This window comes from Numenius arquata, chromosome 23 (genome assembly GCF_964106895.1).
Source record: "Numenius arquata chromosome 23, bNumArq3.hap1.1, whole genome shotgun sequence".
NCBI classification, from domain to species: domain Eukaryota; kingdom Metazoa; phylum Chordata; class Aves; order Charadriiformes; family Scolopacidae; genus Numenius; species Numenius arquata.
The window spans coordinates 7192401-7214549 of NC_133598.1; the positions used below are offsets into that span (position 1 = coordinate 7192401).

Genomic DNA, 22149 nt, shown 5'->3' on the forward strand with positions numbered 1-22149 from the left:
TCACGCTTGCTGGTGGATCTCGTTGACGGTGGAGGATACCACCTGCCCATTCACACTGTCATGGACAATTGCTTTGATCTTCCGATTGGTCAGCCCAGCATGTTCTGACAGAAAAAGAAAGGTTAATTAGTCAAGAAGCAGTGCTGAGACAACATGATGCAGGGAAAGCTTCATTTACAGTAATTTACCAGCTACTCCTCAACTGATTTATCTTTACATGTTTCCCTTTAAGTCAATACTTATGATTGCTCTTTGTACTCCAGAGTCACCCAAGTCTCGGCCAGGTCAGGGCCCATGAGTCACACAGCTACAGCCCAGCCAATGCAAATGGAACCTCAGAGCAGAGCAGCCTGAATGTCTGCAGGACACGCTCCTGCCGGAATGGGAGTTTCCAGACATGCAGATTTTCTGTTGGCTCTCAAGCCCTGGCACTGTTTTAGTCACCGAGTGGAGTCTCTGGGCCTCCTCGGGCACCAGGAGAGCTCCAGTCTTGAGCCTGAGCTTTGGACATGGGTTTGACTGCCAGAGGTCGGGCTGAGACAGTCCAGGAGAGCGCAGACACAGCAGAAGGTGCTCTGAAGTGCAGCCCTTCACGAGACCGATGAATCACTGACATTATTCTCAAATGTGGCCTACATGAGAATTAACTCAGAGTCCATTCATGTAAGGTTAAAATTATTCTGAGTAAAATTTGATTGAAAATGACAATAATTGAGAGTCACTATAGAGAAAAAAATAAGGGACTTTTACCTTTAGCTTTTGATTCGGATTTTCTGGCTATCCTGTAAAGATAATAAAAGAGAGAAAAAATACTAATTTCAAGAAGTTATTCATTCCCTCCTTCTCAGTGATTCTAAGGAGACCTCATAGCACTATGAGAGACAAAATAAAAAAATAAATAAAAGGATGAGAACTTTTCCTCTTCAGCAGTCCTAGGCACAGCTGCGCTCAGCTGGAGCTGTTCCTGTCCCTGTTCACTCGTGCCTGCGCTGGGGGCTGCTGCAGTTTCTCATTGCCCTGAGTTCTCAAGCTGATCTCGTTTGGGCTGACACAGATACCCCGGGCTTGGTGCCCTCCTGCCCTGCCCCCCGAGACTTTCACTTATAAAGGCTTCTAATCGTCTTTTTTCTGATCTTGTATAAATCAGACATTCCCTGTATGTAAGATGAGAGAATGAAGACTAGAGGCCCAAAGGTTTCTGACCGCAGAGATTTCAGACGAGGCAGAGGTGGGGGAACCAAAGAACCCGTCAGCAGAGGGGCTCACTCTGGGCTCACCGACCTGATGTTGTGTGCTGGCGTTTGGAACTGCAGGTGCTGACCAAAAGAGATCTAAACTTGTCTCTGGGCTTCTTTTTGATCTAGAACTTGTTTTGAAGATAGGAAATGACTATGAATTTTACTGAAATTAGCATTTTTTCCTATGCTGAAATAGGCACGCTGTGGGAATGTAGTTTTGTTTTTTTTTAATAAAAAGTTACATTAATTTAGATAATCCAAATTACATGGGTATAAGTTTCTCTGTATACTAAGTGGCTCAAGCTTTTTATTATGATCCATCTTATTAAAATACCAACCCTTGATGTAGTATGGAACTCACAGGCTTTGATTAAGTATAAACAAACAAACAACAAATAACCCGAATATGAGAACTCTCCTCTCATCTGTTCCAGTCAGGGCGGCTTCGCCTTACCCGTCAACATTCCCTTCCAGCAGCAGGCGGTAGGTGGAAATTTCCTTCTCCAGGCGGGTTTTGATCCCAAGAAGAACCTTGTATTGGTTATTTTGTTGCTTTATGTCATGACGAACCTGGCTCAGCTCTTCCTCACATTTGGAGATGATCTGCTGCATGTTTTGCAGTGCAGCAGCATAGTAATTCCGAGTGTCCGCCAAGGTGTCCTCCAGCATGCGCTTCTGACAGAGCAGATAATACCAACACTGTGGTTAGTATTTATGTGGTAGATACAATGCAGAAATGCCAGCAAATTTGGTCTCTGGCTAGATGATCACAAAATTAAGACTGTGGTAATTGAAACACTTATGCATTTGCATGACTATTCCCGTGCAGACAGCAGAGTCATGGAGCTGTGGCGTGTGTGCATAACGAGAGGCAAACTCTGGGTAATTAGTCCCTGCCATATTCTCTCTGCTCAGAAGCTGTGCTCCTGTAGCTCTGACTCTTCTGTCAGTTCTGAATTTACTGTCCAGAAGCTCCAAAGTCTCCCAGTCATGGATATGTGAGCTTTAATCTATACAAGAGCTGAGTGATAGTTTTGAAGATTTCCCACCAACATTTTTCACAGTTCAAATACTTCATGCATTACAATAGCAGTTGTAAATATGAACTTTGTGTTACTATCTGTCGTCTTGGGCATTTTTTCTCTTTAGGTCATGGAGACAGCTATCCCATCTCTGCTCTTTCTTCTCCCCATATTTTATTCTGAAGAGACACATACATTTTTCACTTTTTGGTGGTGGTTGCTGAACCTTTTTTGCATATTCTGGCAAAGTCAAGCATGGTCCCAACTCCAATTTCACTGATACTTTAATAATTACAATAAAGTGTAATTAAATAAACAATAAATTGCTAGGCTATGGATTTAAGTGAAGAATTGGTCCGTGACAATTTCTGAGCTATTGGAAGTAGCAGCGAGACGCCAGAGAGGTCTGCAATAGGTACCTTACTCATCTGTGCCTGCAGCTCGATGTCCAGGGACTGCAAAGTACGTGTGAGATCCTTGATCTCGTTCTCATTGCGCTGTATCTGCTCGGGGTTGGGGGCTGCTGCCAGAGACAGAGCTGTGCTCTAGGGACCAAAAAAAGGCAAGGTAAAAGCTGCTGAGTCTGGCCATTCATGAACAGCAGCAGGGATCCTTGATATGAGTAGAAAATAGCCGTTACCTGTTCTTTGTACCAACTGTCCAGGCTTTGACGATTCTTTTCAATTATGGCTTCATAGTCTTCTCTTATTTGTGCTAGGATCTTGGCTAAGTCTTCAGGAGGTGCCGCATTTACTTTTACGTTGACTTTGAAGTCTTGTGATGAGCGATTTGCTTCCATATCCTAATCACATATTGGCAGAGGAAACAAGGAAACTTGTTTATGAAAGTGGAAAGTTTTCATTCCTGCCTTGACTTCTGCAGTTCCATCCTCTCACATAATCCAAAATACTATTTTCATTATGGTAGGTTAATTGTTATAGGTATTCATTTAACACTATTTGCAAAATTTATACATGGGTAGTACTATGCCACGACTTATACCAGAGACTTGTAGCTGCTTCTGTGGCAGAACTGTGCCAGAGAACTCACTAAAAAACACGGGAGAAGATCTTTCATAGAATATTTCTGGAAGATACATACATAATGGAGAAGCACTGATTTTTTATATTTATTTATCTATTGGGAACCCAAAACCTTTGATGAAAATCTAACAGTAATTTCATCTTTCTTACCCTCCATGTTAATATTTATGGAACTATAAGTAAGTTTACAGGAGAGTAATGTAAAAGTTCTGTGTAATTGTTAAAGGAATAATTGGATTAAAGCATATAATTACTGTGTAAACAACATAATTACAGGACAAGTCAGGCAGGTACGGTAACATTCCTTTCGGTGTAGCACAATCCTGTGTGCTAGGTACCATTTTCAAAAGCGCCCAGGCAAAGCGGCATTTCAGGGTATGACATCACAGCCTCCGAAATGCCGATGGACTGGACACGCTGATGTCTCTGCTGGTTGCCCTGGGCTATTGGAGCCGTTCAGCAGTGTCCTGAGCTACAAGGGGATTTGCCAAAGGCAACTTCACCTACTGCTGTGTAACCCTTGTATTTCTGTTCTCCTTTGCAAGTATTTCTGAGAACATTTCTGTTGGATATGTAAGGCATTATTGGCTACATGTGACAGAGGGTCAGGATCTGGGAGAAAATACAGCAATTTGTTATCCTTTCTGAAATCCCAATTACACTGGTAAAGTAGCACACAAACTTTGTGCCTCATCTGACTCTCGTTGGCTGCTTTAGAAATATGGTTAGGTTCTGAATCATCAATCCCATTTATAGACTGTGGATCTTACTCAAAGCTAATTACATGGTAGCGAAGATTTGTGTGATAGGATTTTACCAAGTGGAGCTTTTCCTACCTCCTCGTGGTCTTTCCTCCTGAGGATGTGCTCTTCTCTCAAACCTTCAATTTCCATTTCCAGGTCTGTTGTAATAATGGTCAGGCCGTCGAGCTCCTTACGCAGGTTCTCAACATCAAGCTGCACTCCCTGCCTGCGAGACTTCTCTGCTTCGTACCTTGGTCAGGAAAAAGAAGTGTGTTTGCTGAGAGCAAGCGGCTTCTACCCTCTCGGATAAGGGGTATCAGAGAGAAGTAGACTTGCTGGAGACCTCTATGTAGGGAACTAGAGAGAACAAAAAATCCTGTTTCTAAAATATGTTATTTGAATATTCTTGAATAGTCTTAAAAATAAGATAGGTTTCATTATTGTTTTTCTTTCTTCCTCACAACTCCTCCTGTAATGTATGGAGTAATTGCTCTTTCTTTCCTTTTCCTTTTTGCATTTTAATATTCACCAGGTTGTGAAAGCTTTGAGAATACTCTCAAAAAATTGCCAATAAAGGTGCGAACACAGTATCAACAATCAATACTTTCTGTAGTTTTCCAAAATGATAACTTTTCAGACCTTCAGAAAACAGGGAAAACGTCATGGAAGGCAGTTATTACCGTTCCTCTCTGACCTCTGCAGTTTGCCCTCTGTAGGAGCCAAAGGCAGAAGGACACGGCCAGGTCTTCCCTTGGGCACATGAAGCACTTTTGCTCCTCAGAATCTCTCCCTTTACTTAATGTTTTGTGGGCACTATTAATGTTCCCACATTCAATCCATCAGACTCATTCTGTAATTCCAGTCTCCCAAAGTAGTTCCACTGTTCCCTTTCTGACACTATTGAGTGCTAAAGGAAGGCAGGGCGAGGGGAGGCCTTCAGAGTCTGAGTTTGTCATAATATTCCCAAAAGCTGAGATATTTTTTTAATAGCTGATCATCATCTGTTGAAAATAAGACAAATCTTCATGATTCCTAAGAAGTCTAACTCACAGAAATGTAAATTCCTTTCCTTTGCAAAGATCTGCTTGGACGTTTTCTGTCCAAGCATTTTGGCTTTTTAATTGGTCTGAGAACTCTCTCTCCACAATGTGCTGAAAGGCCAGACCCTGTGCTGGGAGCCCCGGGAGCCCCGGGAGCCCCGGGCCAGTCACTGGGGCAAAACCTATGAGCCTCCAAAGCAGAAGATGCTGAAGGACGGGTATTTCCTGCGGAGCTGGACAGCGGAGGGGATAAGTACAGGAAATAGATTTGGGCTGGACGGGGAAGCACAGTGCAGAGAGGGCTTAATTGGGATTCCCCGATGACAGTTTTAAATGCCTTTTGTCACAAGTATCAAGTGTCTGCTGTAAAACCTGCTCTTCAGGACCTCAAGTAAGTATCACAAACAGGGTGACTCAAGATTGTTCAGCAATCATTTGTGGTTTTTACATCCTTTTTATCCTTTTTGAGTTGGTTTTTTTTCTGTTCTACACTGGTTTTATTTATCAAGTATCACCAGAAAACCTCAGCAAAATCAGTTTCATATTGGATTATCACGAAAAAGCAGTATTTTCCTTAATCCTCTTTCAAACTTAATCAGGAAACCAAAGAAGAGCTTACTTGAGCCTGAAGTCTTCAGATGCCATGTTGGCGTTATCAATTTGTAAAAGGATACTGGCATTGGTGATCTTGCCATCCTCAATCTGGAAAAGAGAGAATCCGAGAGGAGACTCAGTGTTGCTATATGTGATGGTGAATAACCCATGCTGGCTTAGACTCCCTGCTGCTTGTAGGCAGCGTCCAAATAGTCCCATGTTAAGGAGAGTACATGAATGAAAGAAGCTTAGTTTCCCAATTCAATTAGATGTTTCTGCATTTTTTGTCCATAATCTTACTTTTGTCTTTGTCTTACTTTTCTGGATCTGAAGCAGGAGGAGTTATCTTATTCCTGGCCAGGTAGAGGATATGAATAATATTACACAAACGTCATGGTATATTACACAATAACCATCCCTGTCTTCCTCTCTTTTGTGAACTGGGTTTGATTCTGTTTAGTGTTGCTGGGAAGCAGCCTTGGTCATCTTTAGGGCAAGTTTCAGTAAGAACCATTAAACTGTGTCTGAGTACAGTCAAAATGCTGACGTGAGTGATAAGCTGAGAAGCAAGCATGTGCAGAAACAGCTCCCTGAGTCAGAGTTGTGCTGCAGAGGGACAACGATGATGGTGGGAGCAACTCATGAGCAGGACCCCTCAAGTCCACCCCATGCTTCAGTCTGGAGTCACACGGATTGTCATTTGGACAATAATACTGGCATCTAATTGTCATGGTCCATTCAGTTATTCACCTCTAACTGTCGTGAATCGTCCAGCAGCACAGAGTGATTAATTCATGTTTCTGGTTTTGCTTCAGGATGTTGAAAATTGCCCTAAAAGGCACAGGAGAAAGTGCAGCTCATCATTTGTTTCATGTACTCAGCGTGTGCTGAAAGGCCTTGCAAGTCCCTGTTAACATGAGATAGCTGTGAACTATAGATTGAATATGAAAAGCTCAGCATTCCGTTCAGAATCTTTGAAAGAATTCTAGCGGGAACTCATACAAAATTAGCAGGAACTAATAATTGTGGGGCGTCATGTCCTTTTCTGGCAGAGAGGAAACGGGACGGTTGCTGTTCCAGCGGCTGCCCTCACTCAGCACTTCCATAGCAAAACAAGGGGCGTTACGGGTGCACAGAAATCATTAGCCTTTTACAGAGCTCTCAGCACCTGGAAGTAAAACTTCCCACACCTAAATGAATCACAAAGGAACAAGGAAATGACAGAATTCTCCCAAAGTGTCAAAAGTTTACCTCTCGTAGTAAAAAAGAAGGTGCTTATGGAATGTTTTAACTAGTCTGTTAACAGACCGTATGCTCGTGGGCAATTAGCAGCACCCTCGGCTACTGCCCTGGGCCAGGATGAAGGCCGGCTGAAGAGGTGTAACCGTACCCTAAACGTGGCGCTGCCTGGAACGGGGTGTCAGAGAAGAGGCAATTCTTGAATCCATCCTTAGAGAATGGTGAATTTTACTATGGAAGGAAATAAGGCAGTGAGAAAGCAGCATGTGAGTTCTTCAGCTTCAGAACCACACAGCAATACATTTCTATAAACACTTTATGGCTCTTTCTGTGCAATCGGAAGGAATAAAGAATACAAGAAAGGAGTTACAATTGTCGGGGTTCTGCCAGCTGCCGTGGGATACTGACTGCTGTGCCGGTGAGCAGCGCGTTTCCAGTGTGGACATTTATCTGTTCGGTTATACAAATTTCTTCACTACATCCATCATGAGTGTGGGTACATCACTAATAATCTGCCAACTTACAGATAATTTAATTGAGAACTCACATATTATTCTATATGAAATACACCCCAATTCCTTCTCAAAACAGCTGTTTTCCAATAAGGGTTCCTGCACTGACTTCTTCCTCAGCACGTCTTGTGTCCTTTGTCCAACATCAATGCTGTTGGACAGCAAACTGCTTTGTAAATCAGTTTGCTTATTTAGTGGTACCAGATGCTTGAATGAGACATTTACCTGAAGAACTGGTGCTATTTTACTGTGTACCTGGGTCAGAATGGAGCCAGGGTGGAGCAAGGGAACTGCAGCTCCATCTGACATGGTCATCCAGAATCCAGGTGTCCAGGAAGGAGTGTGGTCCGAAGGTGGGACCTACGTGGTTATATGCCTCCGAGGTCAGACAGCCAGTACCTCACAGACTTATTTGATACAGGATCCTAATTTTTTTCTAAATTTCATTTTAGGTGCTAAATTAGTTTCACCTTTTTAATTCATGGTTAAGTAATTTAATTATGGTTAATAATTAGAGGCTATATTTTTCACTCATTTTACTGGCAGTCGTGGTGCTAATTACAATAATTTATAGAGAAAGTAAAAATTCTGAGTTAAATCACTGAATCGTCGCCTGTAAATGATCCTTTAATGGCCCTTCCTGCCCAGCGTGAGCACCACGCTCAGCCCCCACTGCCTGAGCCAGGCTCAGAGGTGCCTGTAGCCAGTGATCGCTGGTTACATGGGGAGTGGTAAAAATAAGTGTTTGGGGTACAACCTATTGAAAAATGAGGCCTTTACCCCAGTCAGCATCATGCTTTTAGTCTTAATGCCTTCCTAAGTATTTCTGATTTATTAGTTCCAAATCAATGTGAGCACATTTATATTCTTGATGAACAAGTTTTTATCTCAGGATCAGTTAAAAAAAAGCGCTCAAGTGCTAGTTCTGGAGACGGATGACCTTTCTGTATCCTTAAAAGAGAAATAGGTGACGACAATTCTGGCTCTCTGTACACATTGTCTGTGGTCGGAGCAACTCATCTTCTGCCTGGAGGCAACGCATTTACCAGCGAGCAGGGAGTTTGATTAAGTCCCGGCCTCAATCAGCAAAGATGCGGGATAATTCCATTTCCAGCCTCTTGGAAAAAAAAGCCTCTCAGGGTCTTGAGAATGCCAAGTGACCATATTATAAAAAGTGGAGGGAAAACTACAGCATTGCATTTGGAATAGCTTTGGTTTTTGCCTCATATGGCTGTGTAAAGTTAATTACACTGATTAGTCACACAGATGGTTACAGCGCTAGGTATGTTCATTATGAATACAGATTAATACTCTGCTTAAATTTGAAGACACGTGAGTTTGGGAGATTGAAAGAGTTATTGTTGAACGTTAATATTAACTACTGGCAGGAACCAGAAATTCTCCTTTTAATTACAGTGAAAACATCCACAAGGAATTTGTCACTGCTATTTTCTTAATTACAATGAAGTATTTTTCCATCTGATTACATAAGCTCATTGGACCCAAAGCTCCTGCAGTTTCATTGTCTGCTGCCACAGGAATCAAGAACTGAAATGCAGGAGTATGTCTGCAGAGAGTGGCGTGAGAGAAGGCAGTCTTTTTGCTTCACCTGCTTTCTAATTTGCTTGAATACATGTGGAGTCAAAAAGAGCAAATTCTGCCAGGCATCGTTACCCAAACCCCAGTTTCAGGTACAGAAACCAGCGCTCAGCAGCACACAGACCTCTTCGTACTCTCAGGCTTTGCAGGATCGCCCTTGTCTCCTTCCAGCCTTTCTTTCTTGTAACCCATTCTCCTCCTCGGTTATGCCCAGTTTCTGTGACCACTTGCATTAGTATTTCTAACTTTTAAAAGGGTTGATTTAACGTTCTGTAAAGGAACGCCATCAGCATAAACGAGTCCCCAGATTCCTTAAAGGAGCGCAGAATGACAGAGTCACAGCTCTGACTTACCTGTCTTTGCATGTCAGTGACGTTTTGCTCGTACTGGTTGAAGTCATGCCTCTTGCCGTGAGACTTTGCCTTGTGCCACTCTCGGATGCAGCTCTCCAGCTGAGCGTTTGCTGCTTCTAAGGAGCGGACCTTCTCCAGGTAGGCAGCCAAACGGTCATTCAGGTTTTGCATAGTCTGTTTCTCATTGCCCCCCAGGAAGATGCTCTCCCCATAGTGCTCGCCGAAGCCTCCCCAGGTTGCCCCTCCTCCGGCAGCCAGCCAGAGGGATCTGGCAGAGGAGAAGGAGGTTTGTGAGCTGCTGGCACCACCATCTGCACTTGAAGGTCTGTAAGAAGTTCCTTGCTGGGCCAAACCACACCCTGCACTACCCCGGAGGGACCCAGAGAAAAGCTGGAACGGGCCTTGGCTGGTACCCATGTTGTGAATCTAACCCAATGTTTGACTGAGGAGCACTGAGCGGCTCCTTAGCCTTCCCTGAGCAGCTTTATGCCTTTTCCTGTGGGAGTTTCCCTTCGATGAATGACTACAGCAACAAGATTGTGTCATCGTGAAACGTGCTTCCTCTTGGTCAATTCCGAAGCATTTATGAGCCTGCACACACTGTTGTTATTTGGAATCGCAGCCGCATACCAGATCGCTTTCCTTTTGCTTGTTTTGTTTGGTTTTTTTTTTTTCTTTTTCTTTTCATATTGTAATGGCGAGGTGTGGCTAAAATCAGGAGGTGTGGAACAGGATCAGCTCTGCCTCAGACTTTTTCTAGCCCTGTGGTTCATATGTTATATTTTCCTGTTTATGAGGGAAGAGTATCATCCATTACAGAATAAACGGAGAGCTGGGGCAGGGATGGCCCTTGAGATCCTTTCTTTCTGGTGTAATTCTCAGGCTTTAGAATTACAGCAGTTGTGAATCCTGAAATGCAGCGTGTCCTGTCGAGCTGTCACTAACGTACCGGACAGCTTCAGCCTGAGGGAGACGAGAGGCTTTAATGAAGTTATCCAGCCTCTGTCATCGCACTGAAACTCCGGTGCAGAGCAGGGCCCTGCTGTTCCCTTCAGCTGCCCATTGAAATACATGAGAATTAGGTACTTAACACTATTTTCTAGTGATTCGAGGTTCAGTTGCATTTCAATAGTCTTGTTGAAATAGATAGTAGTGCAGGAATTTCTTCCTGTAACTAGAATTAATTATATTGAGATATTTATATGATTAATTATAGAAAATATTTAGAGTATGAGTTTGTAACAACACTCGAAAAATTCAAGTGATGATTTAAAGCTACCAGCCCTAAAAACTGACCTGGCAATCATGCAAAAAGAGTCATTCCCAGAAGTTTCAGTAACCTTCTGTCGGACTTCTGCCATCAAATATACAACGGGCAAGTCTGGCTGCTGCAGAGATTTTCTTACTCCTCATGCTGATGAGCAGGGAGTGAATTGTGTTCCCATGGCACCAGCCGGGGTTGCTGGGTTCCCCGTGTCCTTCCGAGTGGTTCTGGGCCACGGCAGAGGGCTGGGCTGGAGGAGACTTTGGGAAGAGGTGGGAAACCGGGTGGGCACGGGCTGGTGTTCCTGAGAGCAGCTGAGGGCTCGGCTCTTGAACGAGGTCTTAGCACCGTTACTCATCGGAGTGGGGGGCTCAGAGACGCTACAGACCAGAATTGCACTCTCCTGGAAGGAGCCTGAAGGAATCTTTCTTTTTTTCTCTGGTTCATTTCACCTGAAATATTCCAGCGATAGGGAATCGCTGCTCCTCACCCCTCCCCGGGCTGCCTCCAGGGCTCCTTTGGGAATTGGGCAGGATCGGAGCTCCTCCTTGCGGCTCGGTGTCAGCTCTGCCAGCACCCGAGGATTTTCCTTTTACCAGTTAATTTCCACTGAGTGCATATTCCTTCTTGTTCTTCATGCACTTCATTGTGTAGAAATGCTAACATTTTTAATTGTTTGGGGAAATTAATCACTGAAGAGATGGTTTTCCAATAAGTACAAGGTGTTGGCTATCACAAAAAGTTCTCGTAACGGCTCCTATTAATAGATGGGGTTTGGTGTCAGCCCTGCTGCTTGAGAGAGAGGACCCTGAAGCACCAGAGAAAAAATGAAGGCCTAACTTGAAAAAAAACTCAAATTATAATAGAACCCATGATATCCTGCTGTCAGTTCATCCCTCCAGAGATTAATTTCAGACTGAATTTTCTAGCCTGGCAGTTCAGCAACTAATGTATGAAGTATTACATTGAAATAGAAATACAGACATATGCATGTAGTATTACGTAAAAGAAAATGAATTCTTTGTTTCACGTGCACTTACTCAGTGAGATTCACACCTTGTCCAGCACCAAGACTGATAGTTTGTGAGACAGAATCGCCTCTGTCTTGCTCCCTGAGAGCTTCATGGAATATCGTGCCATTGTGGAAAAGAGAATTGTCTTTTTTTCTGGCAAGTAACATAGAACAAAGGTGATCTGGCCCATAGGAAGTGTTTGCTCTGAAGCTCAGCCTTTTTGAAGCTGGAAAAGATGCCACACAGTTTTCATCACCACCTGGTAAGGATCCATGGAAAAGACCAAAAAACTTCCTTCAAGAGCGGGCTGGCACTAAGGGACATGGTTCTGGTGAGCCACTGAATCCCCGGGGTGCAGCAGGAAGCGATGATCCGGCAGGAAAACCAGCCACCGTCAGCAGGTGGCACCAGGAGCTGAAGATGGCTGGTCCATGGACACCGCTGTGGAGCTCCTGGGCGGGTCCAAGATTATACTGAGTTGGAACACAAAAAAGCAAACTGAACTGAATTTATAGGCTGCAGTTTCAGTATAGGCAGAGTATTTTGACACCTCCATTATACAGGTGAATACCCTGTGACCATCACTTGTTGGTTCAACTCCTCCATCAGAAATACGAATGGAGGTGCCTGTGGCTGTAGAATGTCCCTCTCTTGCTGTCTCAGTGATGTATCTAACAGTCACCTTATTTCTGGGGCAGGAAAAAATATCTGTACTGTTTGGTGTTTCTTTTCTGGCAGACTGTGATGGTGCTTTGCCGAAATTTGCAAGAACTCATTCGCAGTTCTTTCCAGTGGGAATACACCAGTTCAGGTGATTCTTACCCACGGTAACACCAATGATCCTTTGCCTTCTCGTGCCTAAACTGTAGGGCTGGTGCCTGCAGCGTAGGTATTTTATTTTAAATGTCACAAAATAGAATACAAAAATTAGTGGCTCTAAGGAGGTTGAAAGGAATATAAAATACATAATTCTAGAAATGATACCATTTTTGTGGATACTATTGTGTGGATTGAAATACCCAGCAATGAAGCTAACAAAAAATTTTCCGAACTGGTCGTGTTAGCAAAATGCAGCATTTATGTACATGTTTTATATGCTTCTGCAGTTGGGATTTGCTGGCCTCTTACATCTTTATGTGTCTCCCTTGATGACACTGCTGGACACTGGCAGAGCAGCCCCCTGCAGAGGAAGGCGCGTTGCTAATACAAGGGGCTAGTACAAGGCTGCTGGGGCTCTTCATTATGGAAGAAACCAAAAGAGTCCCAACAAGCTCCGCTGGAGCCGTTCATTTCACCCGGACCTTGCCCAGTGCTTGCTCAAGAGCGAAGGGAATTTGCCTTTTTGCTGAAGGAAGTGCAGGAACATAAATATATATATATATGGACAAATATTATTTTTTTTTCAGAGGTGCATTTTATTTGTGCACGAATTGGAGTCACCTTGTGCACTTTGAATTCACAACAAAGCACTTAAGGATTTTTTGCATTATCTTCTAAGTTTTTCACTGATAGTAACTTCGGATTCCTGGGAGAATCTAAATGCACTTTGTCCATTCATCATCACCTTTATTATTATTATTATTAAAGTTATTATTGTGATTGTTGTTATCCACTGAGCATCTCTTGTTGGGGTTACCCTGTGTTAGGAGGGTGTATGGCAATGCCACAACAACTTCAAAAAAACAACATTAGACGGGATGTATTTGCACAAGCAGAACAGAAACTTTATTATGTAGGTTCTTTCATAAGGAAACTATAACAGCTGCTGACAGAAACCAAGCTTGTCATCTCTGACCAATGAGCATGTAAAAAGGGAGGGCAAGTTTGTGGAAAGACATCAAGCCGTTGCACATTCTTGGATTACATTCTTGTGATGTGGTGAAAGTAAAAGGGTATTTCTGCCGGCATTAGCCAACGTGGAGGCTGCGCTGGTTTTATACCGTGCCATGGGCAAGAGGGGATTCGGTATTTCTCTATTAGAATCTCCTGTCGCGAGCAGAAGCAGCTCTTCCATCATCTTCTGCACCCGCGCGAACTCTTCCGATGCTTGAAGGTGCTGTTGTAGGGGAAAAAAGTAAATTCAACAAGGGGAAAAAAAAAAAGCACTGCAGCACTGCTAACACACTGAAGAGCCCTGTGATGGGGCTTTTTGTTTGTTTCCTCACAAGATCTTTCTCACATATCAAAGGGGGAACTGCCTTTACATCTTCTCTCCCTCCTGGTTCCTCATTCAGTAAATCTTAGGGGTGCACATCATGTCTCAGATTTGGATGTATCTTATATGTTGTGTGAATCAGCAGAAGAATTTAGGGATCTTTGGGAGATTTTGGTATTTTAGCATCCCAAGAGGAGTTTATGCAATCATTTTGACAAGCTACTGGTTTCAAATGCACATAAAGTAGAATAAAGTCTCTTAATAATAAAGAATGAGGTCATTGCGGAGAGAATGTAATCTGTGTTAGTAAGAAATCCTAAGCAAAAAAAATAGGTTTATCTAATCCTATTTTGTTAATTCATTTAAGCCCCTCTTTAAATCAAAATTTTTCTTACCGTCTTTAGGGTTCACTCCTGACATCCTGTAGAAAAGAACAAAGATTTGGTCAATGCCCATCACTGACCCTGTCCACTGAGACCATTGATCCGCTTGGGAACCGCTGCGTGTGACCAGCTGTGATTTCCCACCGCTGCTCTCAGCAGGAGGTTTCTCAGCTGGGCTGGTACCAGCGGTGGTGTTAAAGTGCTTTCTGCTTTGAAAGCCGCTCCTGCGTCCTCAATAGGAAATATGAACAGCAGTCGGACCAGTTCATGGTCCTGATATGTCTCAATACACTTCTCCTCAAAATGTCACAATCTGGGAACAATATAAGGAGCAGATTCCTCCTCAGAAATCAAAAGTAATTCCATGTGTAGATCAGATATGAGAAATGGGCACTAAAATGTAGATTTTACTAAAGGAAGCACCAAGTTCTGTTCTAGATGGGAGTACCGGTGTACGGTGATGGATATTTTTACCTCTCTGCACAAGTGTAGAAAACCAAGAGCTAAAGAAATACTGAGAACAGGTTTTTATAGGTTATTTCAGGCTGAAGGCTTGTTCCAGTGCAGCAAGAGGATTATATGGTGCCTGGTGCCTTCTATAGTTCATTGTAGTCAAAATGCGTTTACATTTTCAAATCATCAGCACAACTGATCTGGAGATTTAGCTTGAGTTATAGCAACGCCTATACTACGCCAGGCAACTGCTTTGCCATTGCTCAAAAGGCTGTGTGCGCAGTGACTTTCATTAATAACCTAGAGTCAGGGTCAGCAACCTCAATTACTGCTATACAACGTGTCATGTTATTAACCTTATCTGATCATCATAGGATTGTAAATAGTAACGTACTGAGAGTCCTGGCCTTCCAGCAGCTGCCGGTACGTGGCGATTTCCTGCTCCAGGCGACTCTTGATGTCCATGAGCATTCTGTACTCCTGGTTCTGACGCTCCATGTCGCATCGGAGCTCGCTCAATTGCTCCTCAACGCTGGTGATGAGGGCCTGAATCTGTGCCAGCTGCGCGCAGTATCGGCCTTCCGTGTCCCGCAGGTTGGCTTCCAGTCCTGCTTTCTAAAGGGAGTAACGTCAGAAGAGGTTAGAACACAGATGTGTCCCACCAGGGGGGAGTCGGAGGAGAGGCAGGATGGGGAGGGAGGAAGGGCAGGGTGTGTTAGTGGTGGCTCCTGCCCGGGGCAGCTCCGTACCATGCTGAGCTGCGACTGGAGCTCGATCTCCAGCCCCTGGACCGTGCGTCTCAGTTCTGTGATCTCTGATTTGCCGGTCTGTATCTCCTGTGTGTGGCTGGCAACTTCACGGTTCAGCTCGTCAGTCTGAAAGAAAAAAACAAGTGTAAAATCACACACACATTGTATAAAAATATTTAAAATTATTTTGGGAAAGGGAGGGCCCATCCCCTCTGCTGGGGCAGCAACAGTGGGGCAGTGTGTCAGTTTGGTGTTTGTTGGTGTGACTGTACCTGAGTGAAGAACCAGGCCTCGGCATCCTTCCTGTTCTTCTCAGCCAGAGCTTCGTACTGTTCCCTCATCTCAGAGAGAATTCTGGTCAGGTCGATGCCAGGAGCCGCATCCATTTCCACGTTGACTGTTCCACTGAGCTGACTGGAATACTCCTTCATTTCCTGTGCGGGCAGAGGCAGAGGACACAAAAAAGGTTAGGCTCTCTCTTCTCGTGTACTTTCTGCCATCATGCAGTGGTACCCAGAGCTTTTGTTATCAGGTATCGGAGGTGGAACACACATAAAAACATGCTTTTCTGCTCTCACACAGTGCACATATTCACATGTAACATATGTGTGTTTCTCTTACTCATCTCTTTAACTCACAGTGACCTGTCGTGTGCTTATGGATGTCAAACTGAAACTAATAGATCGGAACAGTTTGGAACCAGAGAAATGCTTCTCAGGACACACTTTGGATTCTTCTAATATTACGGTTTTCTTCTTATTAAGCTGTAATGTTGTCATTCTGTTCTTTCTGTTTGGATTTCTCCCTCCCCACCTGAGAGGCATAAATTCCAAAGGAAGGTGCTTTCCTCCCTGCGCGGTTACGGACTCTCACCTCCTCATGGTTCTTCTTCAGATAAGCCAGCTCCTCCTTCAGCGTCTCGATCTGCATCTCCAGGTCGGCTCTGGACAGGGTCAGCTCGTCCAGGACCCTGCGCAGGCCGTTGATGTCGGACTCCACGCTCTGGCGCAGGAACAACTCATTCTCATACCTGCAGTTTAAAAAAGAAAGAAGCACTGGAATCTGATGTACAAGTTTGTATTCAGTGGAGCTATAAAACTATGACATTTTATATTGAATGGAGGAGGAACAGTGGGCTATAAATGAAAACATATACATTGAAAAGAAGCATAAAGGGAGTAAAGATGTTTTTTTCCCACATCCAACTATGGCATATGGAAGTACATGCATTGCCATCTGATTTTATTCTTGAGGAGCATGTGACATTTCACTTTGCAGAACCTAATAATGATTATCAGCATCAATAGAAAAGCTGTTGACCGAAAAGGACAGACGGTTTGCAGTGACCTCTCAGATCTGGTGTGAAGGAAAGCAGAGATTGCCCAGTTCTGCCCAGGACACTATAAACCTGCGGGTACCTCACTGCAAGATAAATCGGTTGCGCAAGTGTCTTTATCATCTTTTCAGCGGTTCTGCTGGACTGCTGCTGGATAAGCCCCAAATTACTCTTCGTCTTTCCTTTCCAAATTTCAGACCCTTTGAGGGAGAACTGCTGCGACCCAGCAGCGATCTCTTCCCACCTCTATGTTCCATTTCAGTGGAAATCCCAACCTATTCCTGTCTTCTTTTCCCCTGTGATTTAGGCTAGTAAAAATAGTTAAAAGCTTCCCTAAAAAACTAAGACACGAACTATAGTTTATTATGCAAACAGTTCAGTGATCTGGATACTGTGTTCTGTCAGGGGTATGTTCCAAACTGATCCTTCATCACATGGATTCTGTTTGCCGGGGGTTTTCATGGAAAATACCTATCCATGTTTTTGAAATGTGTCCTTCAGTGACTGAAGCGCTTTATTTTCTAGATAACACTAAACTTCAGAACACTGTTTTGAGAAAGAGAGACGAGGAGAGGGAAGACAAATGTGCTCTGGGTAAACTCACTTCATCCTGAAGTCGTCTGCAGCCAGCCGGGCATTGTCGATCTCCAGGATGATTCGGGAGTTGTCAATAGTCGCTGCAAGGATCTGGCAATGAAGAGACACAGAAAAAGGCTCCCGTGACTCAGGGTGAAATATCAGGGTCCTCAGTTCACAGCAGGCAGTGACCGAGGCTGTAAACCATCAAAGAAGGCAGAAAGGAATGGACCTCAGTTGTGATGTCCCTGGTCAAACCTGCCTTTGGATGGCAATAGCCAGTTCCATGTATTACGTTGCTCTTTGGTCACACTGTAGGTCTTACAGCTTTTATAGAGCAAACCCAGAAATACTAAGCTTTTTCCTACATGCCATACCCAAACCAGAGAGCTGAGATACTTCTGTATAACCCAAATTAGAAACATAATGAGAAAATACGTTTGTACAACACCTGATCTTATCTGTAGCTGGGAGAATCATTTTTCAGCCTTTGAGGCCTACCCATCGCATTCTTTACCATTGGAATACTGCCTAAATATATTGATAATTCTAAACACATTTTGCCAGGTTTTGGTAACTTTTAGTGCAATCATTTTAATTTCAACAAACATCACATTTTCAGGATAACATTTTTGGTTTTTAAATTGAGAAAAAGCTACTCTTCTGCTAGAATGCTCATAACCACAATATATTTGGAGTTATGGAATACCGTATTTATTTTGTAATTTTTTTAGCTTATTTTAAAGTGGAACATGCAGTTCCACAGTTCTAATGCATTCTTGCAACTCCTCTATGTACGAATGTCATACCTTGTCTCGGAGATCTTCAATTATCTTGTAGTAATTACTGTAGTCCCGGGCTGGGCTGGTGGGAGCTTGCTTCTGATACCAGTCTCGGATTTTAACTTCTAAATCCGAATTTGCCTCTTCCAGTGCTCGCACCTTGTCCAGGTACGAAGCCAGACGGTCGTTCAGATTCTGCATAGTTATCTTTTCATTTCCAGAGAGAAGGCCATCACCGCCACCAAAGCCACCACCAACTTCAAAACCTCCACCAAAGCCAGAGCCTCCACCAAAGCCAGCTCCTCCACCAAAGCCACAGGCTGCACCACCACCAAAGCCACTGTAGCCTCCTCCATAACCGCTACCAAATCCAGAACACAAGCCACCACCATACCCACCTCCTACAGAGGAGCCAAACCTGGCTGAAGAGATGGAGACACCCCTGCCACCAGAGCCTCCATGAATGCTTGGAGCTCGGCAGGTTCCTCCTGCGCGGACTGAAGAGAGGCGAGAGCTGCTGCTTCCACCACCCCCAAAGCCACCGCCATAGGTAGAAGAAGAGCTGTGCATGAAGGAAGTAGTCATAGCTGCAGCACAAGAAGGTGCTAAGGTCAGTTATTCAGCTCAGTGTAGAAGAGGAAAGTGTGTGCCTTCACTGCCCTGGTGCTTCTTTTATATCCTCAAGACAGGGTGGCAGGAGACAAACCCAACCTGCAGCCCTCCCTCCAAAAATCCTCCTCCCTAGAGGTGAGGCCAATCATGATGACATTCCTCACAAAGGGAGCTGGCTCTGCATCTCAGGGGCTAGGGCTGGGGTTTTCTTTTCTAATTAAACAAAAGGGATGATTCAGATGAGTGTTTTTTCTTCAGGCTATAGTTCTGAAACTTGGAGTTTACTTCTCTGACATTTAAGAATGGAAAAACAAAGTGAGTTCAACCGCACCCACTTACCCATTTGCAGCAATCACCAGGGGATTTTAGGAACATCAACTTTTTCTACAGATGAAGTTTAAGTAAAATTCTCCTTTCATTGAAAAATGTGCAATCATCTGTTCATCTCAACATTATTTCTTCTTATCTATCCATATTTTTTCCCATTTAAAATTTGTAATTGAATTTGATATGTTCTTATTCCCATTCTTTGCTTGGAACTAATATATAGATTTTGGGGTCTGAATTTTCAGTATGAAAAGCGTATCCTCATGGCATTGCATGAGGAGCACTTAGCATCCGTCAGTGTACAAGGAGGAGCCGGCACAGTTAATTTACTGATGCTTGTGAAATAGTAAAGAAAGGTAATACAAGATTGAAATAATTCAATTAAAAGAAATGTGGGAGGACTAAGTTCCTGTTTCTTTTGGAAAATGTAACTTTTAAGTTACATTTTTAAGATGAAACAGTTCAGATAGCAATTAATGTGTTTAATGCCAATATGCACTATGAAATGAAGTAATTATTGAAAATAAGACTTGAGAAGCCCTAAGAAGAGTCATCTCAATCCCTCATTGAAAGTGGGAGGCTGAAACACCACTGTTTTTCAAATCTAGTAATTTGTGAGTGAATTTCGAAAGGCGGTAGTTCAGTGATACAGCTCTCTCCAATAGGGCGTAGCGATGGGAAACCAGATTTGGGAGATTTCTAAGGGAGTATTAACCGGTTGTTTTCCCTGCTGGAGTGTGTCACTGGGATAAGGGGGGTGTGGAGAGTGGGGCGTTTGAAGGGAGACCCCCGATCCCTGCACACCGGGGGGACGTTCTGCAGGGGAGAGCCCCGAGGTGCCACTGACAAAGCGGGGTACGGGAAGGCAATAACGGGGCACTGGGGCACGTCATGGCTTAGGGGAACCTGGGGCTGAGAGCAGGGAGAAAAGCAGGGACACAGTGAAATTGGGAGGCACTTTCTTAGGTCTCTAGTTCAGAACCACTGCAATTATTCTAAAGTAACACTTTGAAATAAAGAAGAAAAATGCTATGTTTGCTAACAACATGATAAGGAGAGTGTTGTTTTTAGCACAGTTTTTGACAGTAGCTATCGACAGAAAATGACCCTAGAATTCAGGCTGGGTGACTGCAGACAGACTGAGGCTCAAAGCAGTTGTTGGAATAAACTGAGGGGTTTTCTGACATTTATGGCTGAGACTTTGACGCAGCCTCAGGGAAATGTGCAGTCTTTTTACCCAGAAAGCCGGGGACTTGGGAGGAAAGAACCACCAAGACTCTCGTTGTGATACACGGCCGAGCAGCCCGTTCGGAGAATGTCCCCTCGCTCTCCAGGGGATTGTCACAGACGGCGTCTCCCGGCTCTGGAAACGTGTTTGAAGCTGACCCTGGCCCTGTGCCGTGGTTCAGCTCTGCTTCGGGCAGATTAATGCTGTGCACTGCTTGCCAAACCTGCGTGTCTCCCAGAGTTAGTATCTCAGGAAACAAGTTTAAACAAACTCTCCTAAAGATAAAGAACTTTCTTAAAGACCCCTGTAATGTCAATCTGCTGAGGTGTGTGTGCTGCCAGGGTCTGTTTAACTCGGAGTGAGCCCACAACAAGCAAGATCAAATTCCATTTAAAAAAAAAAAAAAAAAAAAAAAAAAAAGCACTTCTAGAAAACACCATAAACTTTAGCAGGAAACTTTGGGGATTTTTCATTCAGTCTCCTTTCACTCAGTGTTTATAGCGTCTCTGGGAGTTTGCTGGTGAAATACACTTTGCTGCTTTTTCAAGTGCCCCGTGTGTTATTCTAGACTGTTATCAGATGAACACTTACAACAACCAGGCAGCAGATATAAAGCTGTTTCTTTCCTGTAGAATACTTAACAATTGGAAAAATAAAAATAAATCAAGCAGCCAATACAGATTACAGCCTATAACATAATTCAGAAAACCGTACTGGTGGAGATTCTGAGGCTTTTTCAATTTTCTGTTAAACCAGCAAACTCAGATCCTGAGGGTGTGTCCCTGTGACCAAAAGCTTGTGAATGCCCAGTGCAGCCTTTGCTGACCTGACGCTTGTCCCTGCCTTCATCTTCGCTATTTGTTCTTCCATATTAAACAACTGCTTCTAAATAGCTCCTAATATTTTACTAGAAATTGTCAAATGGAGAATCCAAGGAAAGGTGCTCAGTGAAGCACTGGGAAGTTTGGGGGTTCTCAGCACTGTCCTGGTGCTGCAGAACCTCATGCTTTGTCACACTTACCCAGAACTTTCCTGGAAGACGTTCCCAGACATGTCTGTGCAGTGCAAACTCTATTATTACTTCTGTTACGGGATTAATGCAGTTGACACACTTCAGCCTCTCCTCTCAGGAGGACAGAGAGTTCCATTCAAGAAGCAGCTTGGTTTTCATCTCATTCTTTGCTGATAAAACCATCACTCAGACATGACATACCTGTAGAAAACACTTCTTCTGAACCAAACTCTACAATTATAGTCTATGAGTGATTTTATATTTAACATTTCACCAGAAATCCTTCATTATCCTACAAATATGGGACAAAATCAATAAATTATAAACTAAAATTCGAATTAGGCTATAAAAACAAGAATTCTAGCCATCTGAAGTCTCTGACACCCCTGATCTCTTTAGCAGGGTTCATGAATTCATTCCATTCTTGGCACTTTTAACCTCTTAAAGACTCTTAAACTGTTAACTTTTTAAACCACTTTTTTTGTAAACATGCGTTTAATGCAGTCTTTGAAAAGAAAACTTTCTGGTCAAAATAGACATTTGCAAAGTGTCCTTAGAACTTCTTGTTTGCATTCTTGGAGCACGAGAATTTCTTGTCAGACTCACATTTGCAGCTCTGCAGCGCGAGAAACATGCACCAGTAATCCCATACCCGGACTGGTTTTGTCACAGGAACTCACTCCCAGGGAATGGGATTTGTTGAGGTTAAAAACCAGACCCGGAGTTGTTTGTTCTTTCGCCTGGAGGGATTCCAAGCCTAACTGTTGTAGGGAATAAATCTGGTACAAAGCCTTCATTAGAAGTGTGTCAGCGCTGGGGAACAGCTTGTGCTGAAGCATTTAATGCAGAAGAGCTTTCTCCTCCTCGCTCTCCCCA

The 22149-nt window shown here is 43.6% G+C and overlaps 2 protein-coding genes across 2 annotated transcripts; both read right to left on the bottom strand.

Annotated features, from left to right (window-relative positions):
• On the bottom strand, positions 1 to 9994 carry KRT23 (keratin 23). Its single transcript, XM_074162596.1, has 8 exons — positions 9384 to 9994; positions 5706 to 5788; positions 4140 to 4296; positions 2901 to 3062; positions 2680 to 2805; positions 1693 to 1913; positions 751 to 782; positions 1 to 104 (listed from the first exon to the last, which is right to left on the bottom strand). The coding sequence occupies exons 1-8, from the start codon at positions 9798 to 9800 to the stop codon at positions 1 to 3; spliced, it is 1302 nt and encodes a 433-aa protein (XP_074018697.1). The 5' UTR covers positions 9801 to 9994.
• A 3642-nt stretch (positions 9995 to 13636) lies between these two features.
• On the bottom strand, positions 13637 to 18679 carry LOC141474660 (keratin, type I cytoskeletal 19-like). Its single transcript, XM_074162667.1, has 8 exons — positions 18122 to 18679; positions 17341 to 17423; positions 16274 to 16430; positions 15673 to 15834; positions 15401 to 15526; positions 15046 to 15266; positions 14211 to 14236; positions 13637 to 13716 (listed from the first exon to the last, which is right to left on the bottom strand). Exons 1-8 carry the CDS (start codon positions 18677 to 18679, stop codon positions 13637 to 13639), a joined length of 1413 nt encoding a protein of 470 aa, XP_074018768.1.
• Positions 18680 to 22149: the final 3470 nt, after the last annotated feature.

Excerpts from the sequence above, each read along its gene's own strand:
- KRT23 (XM_074162596.1), bottom strand. The coding sequence starts at position 9,800 with ATGGGTACCAGCCAAGGCCCGTTCCAGCTTTTCTCTGGGTCCCTCCGG. Across the intron at positions 2,806-2,900 it reads ACAGTTGGTACAAAGAACAG|AGCACAGCTCTGTCTCTGGC; the intron begins GTAACGGCTATT and ends TTTGGTCCCTAG. Across the intron at positions 783-1,692 it reads CTGGAAGGGAATGTTGACGG|GATAGCCAGAAAATCCGAAT; the intron begins GTAAGGCGAAGC and ends TTATCTTTACAG.
- LOC141474660 (XM_074162667.1), bottom strand. The coding sequence starts at position 18,679 with ATGACTACTTCCTTCATGCACAGCTCTTCTTCTACCTATGGCGGTGGC. Across the intron at positions 16,431-17,340 it reads GCAGACGACTTCAGGATGAA|GTATGAGAATGAGTTGTTCC; the intron begins GTGAGTTTACCC and ends TTTAAACTGCAG. Across the intron at positions 15,527-15,672 it reads AGGCCTGGTTCTTCACTCAG|ACTGACGAGCTGAACCGTGA; the intron begins GTACAGTCACAC and ends TTTTTCTTTCAG.